Here is a 14764-nt window from a genome sequence, read left to right on the forward strand (position 1 = left end):
TCTATGATATATGCTTGTGAACGAAAAAAAGCTGTAAGTTCATTTAACTAGAGCAGAGTAATTGAATACTTGGCTTCTCAACTTTAATGAAACACGTTTCACCAATATATATGATACACAAAGTGGATTATATGTGCAACAAATTGAAATAATTAAATCAAGTTTCACGTCACACTTTTCACATACTAATCCAAGAGGTTTTAATTACAATATACATAGGTGGGAAGAATAGGCCGGGAAGAAAAATATAATTGAACGAAGAAGAAGCACACTCACAGTATGAAGCCGGATGATCAGCAGTTTTCAGGCCTTTTCATCTATTCTTGCATACGTAAGTCCAACACAAGCATCCACAAATTCCCCATCAATAAAATCAGTCGAATAAATCTGCAAACAATCAGCGCATCCCCTTGCAAAGCATTGTACTATAAAAAGCTTAGCATATCCATGGATCCTCCCAGTCACAGGTTTAACACACAAGATAGGATTATCCGCCTGCGGTGTCGCTGTATTCTCCACCCTATAGAAGTATTTCCTTGACGAAACGGGTGGATGCTCACTCAGATGCTTCAAATTGCTCTCAAATTTCGTCGAAGGCAAATCTGTATCAATCCAATTATCCTTAAGGTACCCAGAACTCCATAATGGACCGCCAGCCTTCGGTGCAGGCGCCTTTCTAGGCTTCCAAATACATAGAATTCTCTTTGGCAACACCTCGGCGATAGTTTTTTGGAAAACATGGTCATCGTGATGGATTAAGTAGTCGCCGAGTTTTTCCACTAAGTAGTTTTCGAACTCGGGTGGGTCTTCATGACCAAATTCAGTCCTTATTTCAAGAATTATAATTTCTGATTGTGTCTCGGACAAGAACTTCTTGATATCATTAATGACAACATCAATATTATATGTGAGAAGAATACCATGACAAACTCGACGATCTTCTTGAATACGGATGTCCAATACGCGAGTACCAGTAACAAGTTGCTTATAGATTGAAAGAGATTGGCACTGCGCAAAAGGCCGAGAAATAAACCTGACACCAATCTTGTTTGTAGCTGAATCATGAGTGCCAGGCCAAACAATCTTGTTTATGTGAACTTTTGCTGGGTCAAGACCTGACATCCAGTTTTTTCGATCCGGTGGACGATAGTCGGATCCAGGGAAGACTAGGTCTGCATTTTTTTGAAGTTCAGAGAGACTTTTCTTCTGTGTTGATACCAGCTTTCTTTTCTCAACCTGTTTGGATAACTGGGCACCCATTTTTGGAAGGCAGGAAAATAAAGAACAAGTTCTTCTCCTTTTTGTTTCTTGTTTGTTTGTATTGTTTGTGTTGTTGTTGGAGAATGATGGTGTTTGTGAACATTATTATATCTCAAAAATTTATAACGTAAAGAGAGAGTCTTACGAAAATAAGTATTACAGCTCGTTGAAAAGAGACAGTTTTTTATTTGTTCCCACTCTATGGGGCAGATCACAGGTGTAATTACGTATCTTCGACTGGATCTTCCAAGGCCTGCATCTATCTTTTGGAATTTAGAAATCGGCTGCTACGTGTGGCAAAATTATGAGCCAATTGTTCCATGATTTTTAAATGTTAATCTACAACTTGCATCTAGCTGTATAATGATGATACCAGGATGAATCCAAAACAAGCCAGCAAGGTGCCCTCCAGCCTCCAGGGTCAGGCTCCAGCCTTCACAAAAGGAACAAGCTAGGTGAAGGTGAAGACTCACTATTTACCAAAAGTTGAATCTGGTCATAAAAACAATTTGCGAAAAAAAAAGACGCAATATTTACAGTGAGAACTTTTCGCCTTCATCTAGCTCCGCTGAGACTTGAGAGTATACTTTCGTTTTTTTTGGTAACCTGAGAGTATACTTTCTGAATCATGATTTCTTGCACTGATTAAAATGACTACATCAGCCGCTAGAGAGTAGAGACTCACGCTGATTGCCATTTGGCATAATTTTTCGCTAGTTTGGTAGTTGAGTTGATGGCCGACAATTTTGTTTTATTGGTGTGCGCTTTGATCTGTACTTTTACTGATAGGTCCTCTGTTTGGCTTTCCAAATCATCTCTAATTATTTTTTGTTTTCCACTCAATTATTTTTCTTCTTTTATCTGGATCTATAGAGATCAGCTGATTTATTTAGTAATTTAGAGCTGTAGACTTGAAGGTCACCGAAGTGATAATCAGTTCACTCATCTTGAGTTATTGGCCTACGCTACCCCATAGAATTTTCATTACCTAGCAAAAAAAAAGTTCACTCAACATCGAACTTTCATTACCAAATTTTGGCACTTAGTTTTGGGCTGTGAAAAATGATTGGGCCTCAGTATACTAGCCCGTCCAGTTAAGAGACCACATTTTGGGTCTAGTACTCTAGTAGCTCTTGGATCCAGTTCACATGTGTTACTTCCACTGTTCTAAAAATCGGTCTAAGGCGTGACGCTAGGGCGGTCTCTAGAAGCTTGGCGGTGTCAACCGACTTCGCTTTAAGCCCTAGTCGTTTAAAAATCGGGACCGACCAGTAAGGGTCTAGAAGCCGGACCGATTAAAGCGCCTCTAAAGGCCCAAGTTTTTTTTTTTTTTTTTTTTTTTTTTTTTTTTTTTTTTAATGATTAAATGTCGAAAAATAAAGGCCCGTATAGGCTTAAAAATTTAAATGAGTTTAAAATACTTAAGTCTAATGTAAATTATGTCATTTGAACAAAGAGTATGTTTTATATGAAGTCAATATTCTTCAACTATTACACATTTTGTAATAAAGTATTTTTGTTTGTGTTTATTTTTTGAATTATGGTAAATGATTTTCTTTATTTCTTGTAGTATATGTGTATATTACTATATATATTAGGAAAAAAAACCGCTTAGTGCTTAGCCGTCCCAGAATCAGCACCTTTAAACTTTACAAGCACTAGCTCTCTCCCCGGAATACCGCCTAAGCGTTTTTAAAACACTGGTTACTTCAATTTGAACCTCACCGGGCTTAGACAAATAACTTGACTGGGCCTAATGCAACGTTATACGGCAAAAATCACGCACACACTTTATTTTTATTTTTTTTAAAAGTAAAAAACACCCAGTGGGAAATGTGGATAAATTCGTGTGTTACCCTTCAGCATAAAATCGTTTTAACTTTTAACTGCTGTCTGTTATTAGACGCACCAGATTAGGGCTGGTCATCGAGTCGAGCTATTCGTGAGTAATTCGAGCTCGGCTCAACTCAAACTAGTTCGCACAAAAGTATGAGTCGAGGTTAGATAGCAAGTAGTTCGAGTTCGAGTAGCTCGCGAGTAACTCGTGAGCTTCTCAAGTTGAGCTTGACCTTGAGTAGCTCGCGAGCTACTCGTTTTATAAGCCCATACGTAGTATATAATTTATAATTTATACGACATTTTATACTTTATACCCAACTATAATTTACAATTTATACTAGGTTTAATGTTTTATATACATTTTTTTTGAGTTTGAGATCGAGTTCGAGTTCAAACGAGCATAACTGAACTCAAGTTCGAACCTAAGCTCGAGCTCGAAAACGTAAAAGCGAGTCGAGCGAAGTCGAAACTTCGAGCTATTAGTATAACTAGGCGAGTCGAGCTTGAGCTTCAATATTAAGCTCGAATGCGAGTTCAAGTCGAGCTTCTGCATGTGCGAGTCGAGCTCGAGTATAACAAAACTCGACTCGGATAGCTCGATGACCAGCCCTACACCAGATGTGCAAATGTTTTGGGGTCGGTTAATTACTCATTTGCGTACATGAAAATTTGATTGTACGGGAGCCGACAATGTTATCCAAATTAACCAACTCAGTTTGCCAATACGAGCTGCTGTTTTTAACCGTTCTTTTACTTACCAATGAAAATATGTCTAGGAATGCCAAATTATTATAAACAAAACCCTTTGATTATCTTCGGGCGTTGACATACATTAATCTTCTGCTTTCTTAATATTTTGAGTAACAGTCAAAACTATAAATTATGCGGAAAAAAATACCCACAAAATGAAATGGGTTTGAAGGTCCCTGAAATGGAAAACGTTTCCTGTTCTGAAATGGAAATCGAACCAGAGATGAGGAATTCTCCGTTTGAAGAAATAGACAGAGAGATCATTTTTCTAATCACCCATTGAATGCCTTCACACAATTTACAGATAGGGTATCCCATACCAGGACTTTCCAGTGTGCACACCCCGTAGCTATGTTTCGAGATTCACCCAACCATGCAAGGCAACTTACACCATCCTGATATCAACAAGATATATGACAAAATAATATGTCTGCAGAAAATCAGGTTTTCTGAGTTGACTTGGACGGCAATCTAAAATGTCCATCTTAGTCGAGCTCTATTTTCACTACACAAAATAGATAATTTCAACCAGTTCCAAACATAATAATAATAACGAGTATGCAAACCGTGCTACGCATCGGTGTTTTTTCAAATCTTTAAACCTGTCGCTCTAACTCCTCTCCGATAGTATGATTTTTTGAATTCTAGTTATAATCTAAAAAATAATATAAAAACATTAGGAGGGGTTGAATATAATTTGAGTGACGTGAATGAGGTTTTCTAAATTATTTTAAATAATATGAAGCTAATTCTAATTTCAATAAAGTGAAAGAGTTTTTGGTAAATTGTTTAAAAAGAAGGGAGCTGATTAGAATAATTAAGGGAGGTGGTTCTAAAATCATAAAATAGAGAAATTACAAATACACAGTTCGGTTGAGAAATTTTCCTCCTAAAGATCCAGCTATCATATAGTGTAGAGATAACAATAAATAGATAAAATAAAATAAAATAAACATGATGGACGGTCAAAACTGCTTTACAGCAAACACTACGAGTCTACAACTTGATGCCCTTATCAGCACCATACACTCCATATCTTCTGCTTGATGCCTTAATGATTATGTTGGATACACAATTCTGAGGAATCACATGATCTTCTATGCATCAGTATAACCTAAAATAAATTAGCTTATGAGAAAAGTATAACCTCCATTTATGAACAGATTTTGGTCCCTATAGATGAACTTCTCTTAACCTTCATCATTGCCCACACAAATCCTTCAGAAACTTTTCCAGATAGGCTCTTGACTGATATATATTAGAACTAGAGCAGTCTGTAGAGACACAGACTAGGTGTCTTCTAACAAAAGTAAAGCTTTCCCCTTTATCTCTGGAAGTACCTAAGAATAATACAAAATTGTTTTGGTTGCAGACCTGCAGCATAAGAAAAGTTGTAACTACCTTATCTTAAAAGATGCACGGACCTCCACTATTGGCACTTCATGGTCACTCGTCATGATGTACAAGACTTAGAGGGACGACACGCTTATTGCTGAAGTGTGGTAAAAGTCAATAATAGATTCTAGCAAAACAAGGCAAATGAGACTAGCAGACCTTAAACGAAGGTTTACCTGCCAAAGAATAAAGGCAAGTAGGACGGTCTTCCATCTAGTGAGGACTGAACCAAAAACTACCCTCTTATAGACTTTAAAACTTACATCCGACAGTGAGAAAATATCATCTCCTTGTCTGCCCAGATTTCAAAGTCTCCCACTTAAAATAATCACAACGTGCCTCTGGATTTGATGAAGGTCCCTGAAATGGAAAACGTTTCCTGTTAGTACATGCTCTGAATCTCCCATGAAAACAAGCAATACAGATGAATATGATACATCAAAGTCCAAAAAAAAACAAATTACATAGAAGAAAATAAAGATTTTCAATATACGAGTTGCATGAGTACAGCCGTACAGGATTAAAAGAATAAGGTCCACACTAGTCTCCCCGCTGCTATTTGCTGTCTTAGAGCATACAAATAGGATCTCCTAAACTACTTATAAAAGAAAATAGCCAGATCCATGATAGGTCTGATCTATAAAAATTAATTAAATATATTAATACAACATTCCAACACAAACTTATACAACTTAACATGTACTAAGTAATTAAGGGTATGTGAGATGAAATCAAAGCTTTAACAATCAATAAGGGAAAGGAGATCTTATGGTTTTGTTGATATTTTGAGCATCTGCTAAATGCTAGTAACACAAAGCAAACAGAAAAAAGAGGAAGGAGGGGTGTCGGTAAACAATTCCTTCCTTCTTTCTTTCATCTTCTTTCTGTAGTTCTTTTGTTTTACTTACTTTTTCAGAATGCAACCATACCTCCACTATTTTCATACTAAAAAAAGCTAATCTAGCCACACATTCCTAATTCTTTTTTTCTTTGTTTTCATTGCACAGCCATAAATTTGAGATTTGTACTTCAGTGGGAAAAAAACAATCGAGAAGATGGTTCCAACTCCAATTTTAACCTAAAAATTAAACTGAACTAAACGCACCTCTGCACGACGGCAACAATAGAATTTGCGACCTAAGTTTGGACCTTCCTTCTTTACTACTTTCGAAAGCAACACACGGTTCGCCATGACCTTTGCAGAAAGGCACACAGCTACGATTATGCATGAGCTGATGAATTCGCTGCCACTCAAGTAACGCAACATTATGCTTCTCCTTTTCAGGACTACAAGCACTTGCATCACCTTGATCCTTGGTAGATGGAGTTGTGTTAACCTCGTTCATCAGAATGGAAGTTTTGGCATCATTGCCCACAAGAAAGCCTTCAGAAGAACTCAGCTCCTCAGTTAACAGAGAAGATTCCGCATCTCTTCTGCTGAAACCCTCTTGACTTAGTGAGGTATCAGAATTGGAGCAGTCGGTATCAAAGTTTAGACCAGTCTTCTTTCGGAAATACGATCCCAGAGTTTGCTGTATAGGACTACCGTGTCTTGCTTTTTTATTGCTTTTTAAACATCGGACTGGTACCAAATTTCTTGTCTCGCTTCTTGACATAAACATATTACTCTCCTTAACAACTTCACTAGTGGAACTAACGCAATGACTCTCTTCATTTGCAGCAGAATGGTCTTGAACCAAAGGTGAGTCAGATAGACATACAGCTGGGGGTGACCTATCAATATTGTTATTACAACTCTCCTTCTTGACATTTTCCTCATAAAGTTGTGAGACAGTTTGGACCTTGACTGCATTTACTTGTCTCTTTGAAAGCAAAGTCACTACAGTAATAAAGCTAGCTCAGTAAATATGCAAATGTAGATTAAAAAATAAATACATAATCAGTTAGGTGCAACTCCACATAAGTCAGGCTATTGTCAATCACTTAAACCTCTCACTGGAGGACATAAGGTAAAAAAAACCGGATGCAATTACATATGACTGTAGAGAGGAATAAGATATGTTGAGACATCTGAGAGAATTTTTCTGTTTAAAACCAATTTATTTCAGTCAAAGAAAACAGATAATTTCTCTCACCAATAGTCTGTTGGAAGCCATGGACTTTAGAGACATATCTAGCAGCTAGAGACGGGGTGTTATGCTCGGGAAGATCAGGTAATTCCCGCAAACAAACATAAACGGGTGCATGATCAGAACCTTCTACTTTAACATTTTTCCCTCCCTTCCACCTGAGAATTTGTAAAATGAAATGTTCTGTCATACTAATGTGAAGGCACACAGCTTAAAACAGACAAATTATACAGATCTAAGATATACAGTTTGTGGAATAGGCAACCTAATTATATGCTCCTGGGTGTTCACCATGTAATACAGTGAATATTTTGAAAAGAAAATGAAGTCGGTCTGAGACCATCAGACTGTCAGTAGGTCAGTTTGGCAGATAAAAATCACCAATCACCTAAAGAGCCCCCATGTGTTCAGTGAACTGCAGTACTTAACTATAATGCTGTGGTAGTATCTCATTTATGTTAGCTAAGTTCCACCTAATTCTATTAAACTCTTACCTAGGGATATTGCCGGGCTTCCACCTCTTAAATTGAATCATTATGTCACAACTATTAACATGACAATTTACAAAACTGTGACCATCCACGCTGTCTATTTTATGCAAGCATGGTCCAGCAACGAGAATATGATCAATTCTAGAACCAAAGTTGAACTCTTCTGCACCACTTGCCACTGACCAACATGTGTATGCATCTTTTCTGCAGAAAAATTTGAACCAGCAACATGATTAAGAACTAAACATACAGTAGTTTCACAATGCATAACTGTTGACAAATTCATCAAAAATAAAAACAAAAACACATTTTTTGTGATGGATATTGTTAGGGAAACATATTTAATTGTATTACAGTACAGAGACTGACTTTCAGAGGCGCTAGAGTGTGTGTGTGTGTGTGTGTGCGTGTCACCAAAAGATTTGATTGTTAAATAACTTGAGTAAACTTAAGTAGTGACATCCATTATCTTTCAGAGAAAAAGTAACAATATCTATCACCTTTTATAAACAAAAAACATCCTGATTGGAAATTCTGAAGCTTAAACTGATAGGTATACCTCTGTGGATGTTTTGCTCTAAAAACATCAAAAAAGGGACCTCCACGTTCGACAAGTAAAGATCTGAACCATTTCCGGAACCTAGAATAAAGTTCATCGCCAATTAATAGACTTATTGCGTCATTCCGAGAAATAAAAACTTGTTCATTTCTGCATGCATGTCTAAATTACTACTCATGCTAGACTTCAGCAATAACTCACTGGTTTTCCTCAAAATCTGGGCCAGCTTCACAGCGATCTATTGCAGAAGGAGCAATATTCAGATCACCAACAACAAAAACCCTCTTTCCTTGCCTAAAATAAGACTCCCATCTTTTCTACAGTAAAGAATAAAGTATTAATGAAGTAGTACATCAAACGAACAGAAAATGAGATTTCACATAAGGAAATAGATTCCACTAAAATTGCAATGAACGCACATATACAGAGTACAATGCGCTCAATTCATATTTAGTTATTCACAGAGTCTTTTAAATATTTTAGATCAGATTAAGTGAACAATACAGAATTCATATATTTTGTATTCTATTAAAACTTGGAAGTTTATTTCAATTACGAATAGTTTGTTTGATTAAGACTTCTTACTTTGGTCTATACTAGAGCCATTGTAAACAAATCAGACATGAGTTGAATGAAATTGAATTTAAGGTTTTAAGAAAATTCATGGAAGTTCACAATTTAAACTTGCAATTTCATCAGGTAACTACCTTCTTAATAAGTAAGAAAAATGTTATATTAAACAATGTGATTATAAAAATACCTGTAATATGTTGAAAAAGTCATTTTAAAATCAATCCTTTCTGTATCATCACACACAGCTCGTGGTCCATAGATATTGAAAAGAACTATCAAAATATAAACTGCTCAGTAACACCAATGAGAAAGAATGAAGGAAGACACAAAGAACTCAATGCAAAGCTATTTAATAGTAGTGTACCAAAATGTCCATGATCAGTGATGATACAACGTCCTTCACTATCAACTTTCAAAAGGTCCTCATCAGTGTATTCCTCCAAACCATCTACTCTAGTAAAAACCTCAAGTAATAAATCTTTCTTCATGGAATTAAACTTCTTGACGGTGTTCAACAAGACCTGTAAATCCTTCTTCTGCTGCAACTGGCAAAGCAACTTCACTGCTATTAAATGCTGAGTTTATACGACAAAAAGTCGCAACTCCTGAATATCCAAGGCGTCCTCTGCCTGAAGTACATGTGCATGAAAAGAAGGATTCGTAACCTTCCGCCATAATTAAATTCGCAGTCACGTCCTCCCTTGATAACTTCGTTTCCTAGAGATACAAAAAATTTGTAAATCTACTTAACAAAACAGGGCTGCTTTTATACCCAGCGGCTGAGATTCAATTTAAAGTGGTATAAATCAAGAGTTACAATAGTGCCACCAAAGTGTGTGAGTAGGATTAGGAATTAATTTGGGATATTGATTGTGAAAATTGGAGGAAACCCTTCGTTTTCTCTCCCCACCATTCTGTTCTCCCGCATTAGATAAAAAAAAACCCTTTGCCACTTCGCCTTCTCCAAACTACCTCACTGTGAATTCTTTCTCACCCCTCCATGATTCTATTAAAAGCACCAAGTTGTTGTCTCTGTGGATTGTTTGTTTCTGATCAACACCGTTTTGCTCTTTCTGATCCGTTTGTTTCATAAACTCGAAACTCAAAAAACTGTTTGTGGTAGGTAAATAAAAACTTATGCAGTTCTTATGTTTTGATGGATTACCGAATTTGCTTGGATTCCTTCTTATTGCAGAATTGAAGTGTCGTTGAATTCCAGGTATGAACTTACTGAAGGTCCTCTAATAATCCCCGATCATTTCTATTTTAAGTTGACCTTACTGAATTTTCGTTCTTGAGGATTGCAATCCATTACCTATGTCAATTGTTTTATGGTTTGAATTTGTGTAAATCCAAGTCATGCTTATTAATTTACCTTATAGGTGTCCGACTAAATGTCTAGAAAAAGGAAAAAAAGAGCAATCACTCCCTAAGACCCTAAGATGATTATGTGATTTGGAAGATGCTTAGGTATGTGAGTAAGTCATTCTTCGGTGTAGTTGCATCTGTTCATACATTTATTTAAATATTTGGTTGTTTTGCTAACTTCTAGCAATCTGGCTAGGCACGTGGGATGTAGCCTGTGGTGCAACTCCTGGAAAACTAAAGTACTTTTGCTCAACTAAATGGTTCATGGCTCACTTAGCCAATATGCAACAATTTTAAGCATAGCTTCCAAATCTACGCATTAGGTATTTTCTTATTGGAATGAATTGCTTGGTTTCATCAATGTTTACGATATTTAGTATCATTTTCCATCTCTTCTCTTTTTTATACATGGTTTTGTATGAAGGTATTATCTTAATATACTTTGTATGAAGCATTTTTTTGGCATTGATATGTAGTGATGATCTTATATTCTTATGGCAGCGCGCATCTCTGTTCATTTGTGTAGTCAAGCTATAATTTATGCAGGAAAATTTGCACACTAACTGTTTATGATCACCAAGTAAGAATGATAAAATAGTCAACTGAATCTCTGTAGTCAATTTTATGTAGATCGTCACGAATATTGCTATTTTTTTATTGTATTTTGGCCTTTTGGTTCCAAGGTATAGCAAACCCTGAAAGCAATTCAGCAGCCAATCTCTGAGGAGTAGTTCTTCTAAAATAACAGTTTTCATAAGGTTCGCAATCTACTGTACTCTGTAGTAGTTGCATTTTATCTAACTTCTCTTCACTATAGCAATGAGCATTCAACATTTTTTTTTTCAAGTTAATTATTTGATTTGGCTTGATATCAAAAAACACAACGTGGGTAAAAACACACTTATGGGGATTTCAAAATCTCTGAAAGTTTAATTTTGAGATTGAGCTTAAACTACCCACACATGACAATTGGCTTTTGCAGTTTCATGTTTTCTATTTGTTATTTGGAAGCAAATTGAATTTAATATTTCAGAGACGCAAAAGAGTAGGTATGCCATTGATTCCTTGCATCTTAACGACCAATTCAAGTTGGCTAGTGGGGACATCTTTATTGGTGGCTGGCAGGAACATCTCTCTCACTTTCAAGCAAGCTTGAATTGTATAACAAAATTATAAATGACTTTTTCCGGTAAGCTTTTCAAAGTTTGTTTTGATCCAACTTTAGCATTCACTTTCAATATTCAACATGAATCTATTTTTTCCCAGACTAATTTATACTTCTTTATAACAATGCTACCACCTAATCATCACCCTAAAATCTATCCCTAAAAATGAGAGTTTGATTGGACTACCAGTATTCAATTGGACTATCACGAAGTTTGATTGGACTTTGTTGTGTGTAGAGATGATAATTGATTCTTATCAGTGGCTAATAGAAAAACATTATTACTATTTGTTTATTATTAACTGTTTTACATTCTTTTTTGCTAATTAAGTAATTGACGCTTTGTTATCTCAAGTTTTTGTTGGGTACTAAGTATGTTTTGAAGCTCAAGTTCAGAAGTTCCGCTATTTGATCCATATATGTATATTTTTTTCTAATAGAATTCTTAGACTGATATTCGTTTGTTTCCATTTGGAACTTTTCTTATTTATGTATTATCGACCAGAAGCATGGACAAGAGTAATCATCGAAGCCTTTGTCCACACAGGTCCTTCGCTTATTTTCTTCACAGCTGCACATATTCATCCCCAGAAAGGAAAGCACCAAAGCTTGATAATCTCTTAAAGTGCTTTCTCTCTCAGGTACGTCTTTGCACATGATTTTATGCTCCTTTTCTTATGTTTCCATTCTATTGAACTAATATAGTAGTGGTGAAAAAAAATGGGTTTCGTATGCGAGGATGCTAGATTGCTTATTTAAATATATTAAGCTTTATATTTTCATTGTTATGTTTATGTCATGGGAGTGGAGTACACTGTTGGCAAAGATTGTTACAAGCAATTAACTGAACCAGACTTAAAGACTGCAGAGCTTGCGTTTAATAATCACCAATATTAGTTGTCAAATATGACACTGCGGAGGTCTAAGTTGGCCCAAGCCACCTAGACGCTAAGAGGGTTTGTTTTTTTTTTACCCTGACTAAGGCTGTCTCAGCTAAGGGTAAAGTTTTGTCAAGACTAGTTATTGGCCTTATTATTGTTTAACACACTTTATTAATTTTAATAGAAATGAATCCCAACACCCCCTTTTTTTTTCCCCTCGATGCATGACGTTTTTGGAAATTTTATCGCAGTTGTCGTTCTTCATAGGGGGAGAAGTTACACCTAATTAATGTATCTATCTACTTCCCTTGGAAAAGGTATTTGACCGCATTACCCCAAACTATTTTTGTCTTTGGAAATATTTTGTAGATTATTTATCTACAATATTTTTAGTTTTGCATTATGTATATGTAGATTAGTTAACTAAATAATTTTAAGTGGGGTGGAATTGCTAAATCAGTATAGATTATGTGTATCTTAGTGATTTTTGACTTATATAGTTTGGATGTTAGGCTAGAATCGACAGCAATGCTTCATTATTAGATGATTACATGTATTTGAACTATTTGTTACTAAAATATGATGTGCATTTGCTTTGAGAAATTCGAAGAGTCAACTTTCGCTTTAGGTTAATTTTAATTATCTATACCTCAATTCAACTCTTTTGCATATAGATATGGTTGTTTAAACTTTGTTACCATCCACATTTACAGACCAAGTATTTGTTAGAATGTGTAACCAAGTGAGACTCATTTACCTATTTAATTCTAAAGAGTTGGTATACTTTCATTTAAAAACGGTTTGTTCATATTATTGAATTGTAAACTCTGCCATTATTTCTGTCTTTGGCTTTGAAGCACTCTTTATGGTGCTATGAAGTGAGAAGGTAATCATTGATAAACAAGAAAGCCAAGAAATAAAAATGAGAGATAATGAGGTGGTTAGGTGGAAATGGTATACTCTCATCTCCTAATTATTGTCTTGGTCATTGTTTTAGGCATGAATATTTCGGTCTTCACAGGCAAGTTGTTGTCAAAGGTAGTTGACTTCAAGCTTAAGGGCGGGAAGAACATGAAAAAGACGGTTGAAAGTCATGCAACAACAAGCTTTGCTAGATAATTAAAGCCGCACAAGAGAAAATACTTGAAGCATTGGGTGAAAATGCAAACTGTCGCGAGGCTTTATGGTTAGCCATCAGTTTGCATGAACTACTATTTCGAATTCAAGTTCAAGGTAGGAGCATAGGCGCAAGTAATTTGCTAACTTCAAATTTCATAGAATAGTACAATATGAGATTTGTCAGGAAAAATATTTAACTAGCAATAAAATATATCTGTATATTCAATACTAATTGCAACATGCATCGACTAAATTATATAGTCCAACTGTGTGAACACAAAATCACAAAGCAAAGCTAAAGCATTTCATAGGAATCCATTCACTATTTTTCCAGTCAGTGTAACGATTTTGTTCTAGATAAGTATAACAAATAGCATTTGCACGACAACAATTTCGAAACAAGTTCATGACCGAACGGCTGGCAATAATAATTAAGGGAGAGTTAAGAGGAATATCAAAATCAAAAGTCATTAGCTAGTCAAATAACGTGTAATGCCAGTGATTAAAATGTGTATACATATGAGCAAATGGGAGGAAAGTAATGGAATTAGGGAAAACCTGGAAACAAATGATGTCGGCTTCGAGGGAATTGAGTAATTTGAGGAGAGAACCATGTTGGGCAATTCTGGGTCTTAACCCGTTCACGTTGTATGTCACTATTTTTATCTCGTTTCTTCTAGTGCTGCTGCTCATCCTTCCTTCTTCTTCTTCACAATTATGTTACTCTTTTTGCAACAAATTGAAATTGCCTTTAGGGAGTACGCATGGAAAAGAGTTGCATCGAGTAAAGTGCAAACTGCAAACTGCAAACTGCAGACTTGAGAAATGGGGAAGGTATACCACTATACCGTACACCCACGCACTAAAAAAATGAAGGGCACCACAAAAGAAAAGTCAGGGACTGGAATAGCAATTTTTTTTATCAAAATTTGGAATTTAGCAATTTTTCAACCCCCTTTTTTTTTTTTTTTTTTTTAGTTAACAATTTCGACCTTAATATCAATATCACCGTAAAGATCATATCCACAAAATTTGAGTTCATTACGAAATCTCTACTCTTTTCGAAAGTTGATTTGAAAATGTGATTTTTTCTAACCAACATTATAAAGGTGTGTTTTTCCTTTACATACAAGGGAGGAAGAGGAATAGGCTTGAATTTAGGAAAGACCGAGTTCGCTGATGCGCGAACTGCCTACGTATCTTCTCTTTATTATGGCTACAAAATTTGAGTTCATTACGAAATCTCTACTCCTTTCAAAAGTTGATTTGAAAAT

At 35.8% G+C, this 14764-nt stretch overlaps 2 protein-coding genes across 2 annotated transcripts; both read right to left on the bottom strand.

Annotated features, from left to right (window-relative positions):
- Positions 1-58: 58 nt before the first annotated feature.
- Positions 59-1488, bottom strand: LOC147520057 (uncharacterized). Its single transcript, XM_086591524.1, has one exon. The coding sequence runs from the start codon at positions 1258-1260 to the stop codon at positions 304-306; it is 957 nt and encodes a 318-aa protein (XP_086447650.1). The 5' UTR covers positions 1261-1488; the 3' UTR covers positions 59-303.
- Positions 1489-4657: 3169 nt separating this feature from the next.
- Positions 4658-14385, bottom strand: LOC147520058 (endonuclease/exonuclease/phosphatase family protein). The gene is given in 13 exon segments (XM_086591525.1): positions 4658-5223; positions 5421-5604; positions 6350-6415; positions 6417-7084; positions 7341-7492; positions 7829-8029; positions 8385-8465; positions 8586-8701; positions 9145-9164; positions 9167-9229; positions 9322-9461; positions 9463-9674; positions 14049-14385. Coding segments are annotated over 12 exon segments (1932 nt in total). The 5' UTR covers positions 14184-14385; the 3' UTR covers positions 4658-5223; positions 5421-5526.
- Between the last annotated feature and the right edge of the window lie 379 nt (positions 14386-14764).

Source organism: Coptis chinensis, chromosome 2 (genome assembly GCF_015680905.1).
Source record: "Coptis chinensis isolate HL-2020 chromosome 2, ASM1568090v1, whole genome shotgun sequence".
Classification (NCBI taxonomy): domain Eukaryota; kingdom Viridiplantae; phylum Streptophyta; class Magnoliopsida; order Ranunculales; family Ranunculaceae; genus Coptis; species Coptis chinensis.

Excerpts from the sequence above, each read along its gene's own strand:
- LOC147520057 (XM_086591524.1), bottom strand. The coding sequence starts at position 1,260 with ATGGGTGCCCAGTTATCCAAACAGGTTGAGAAAAGAAAGCTGGTATCA.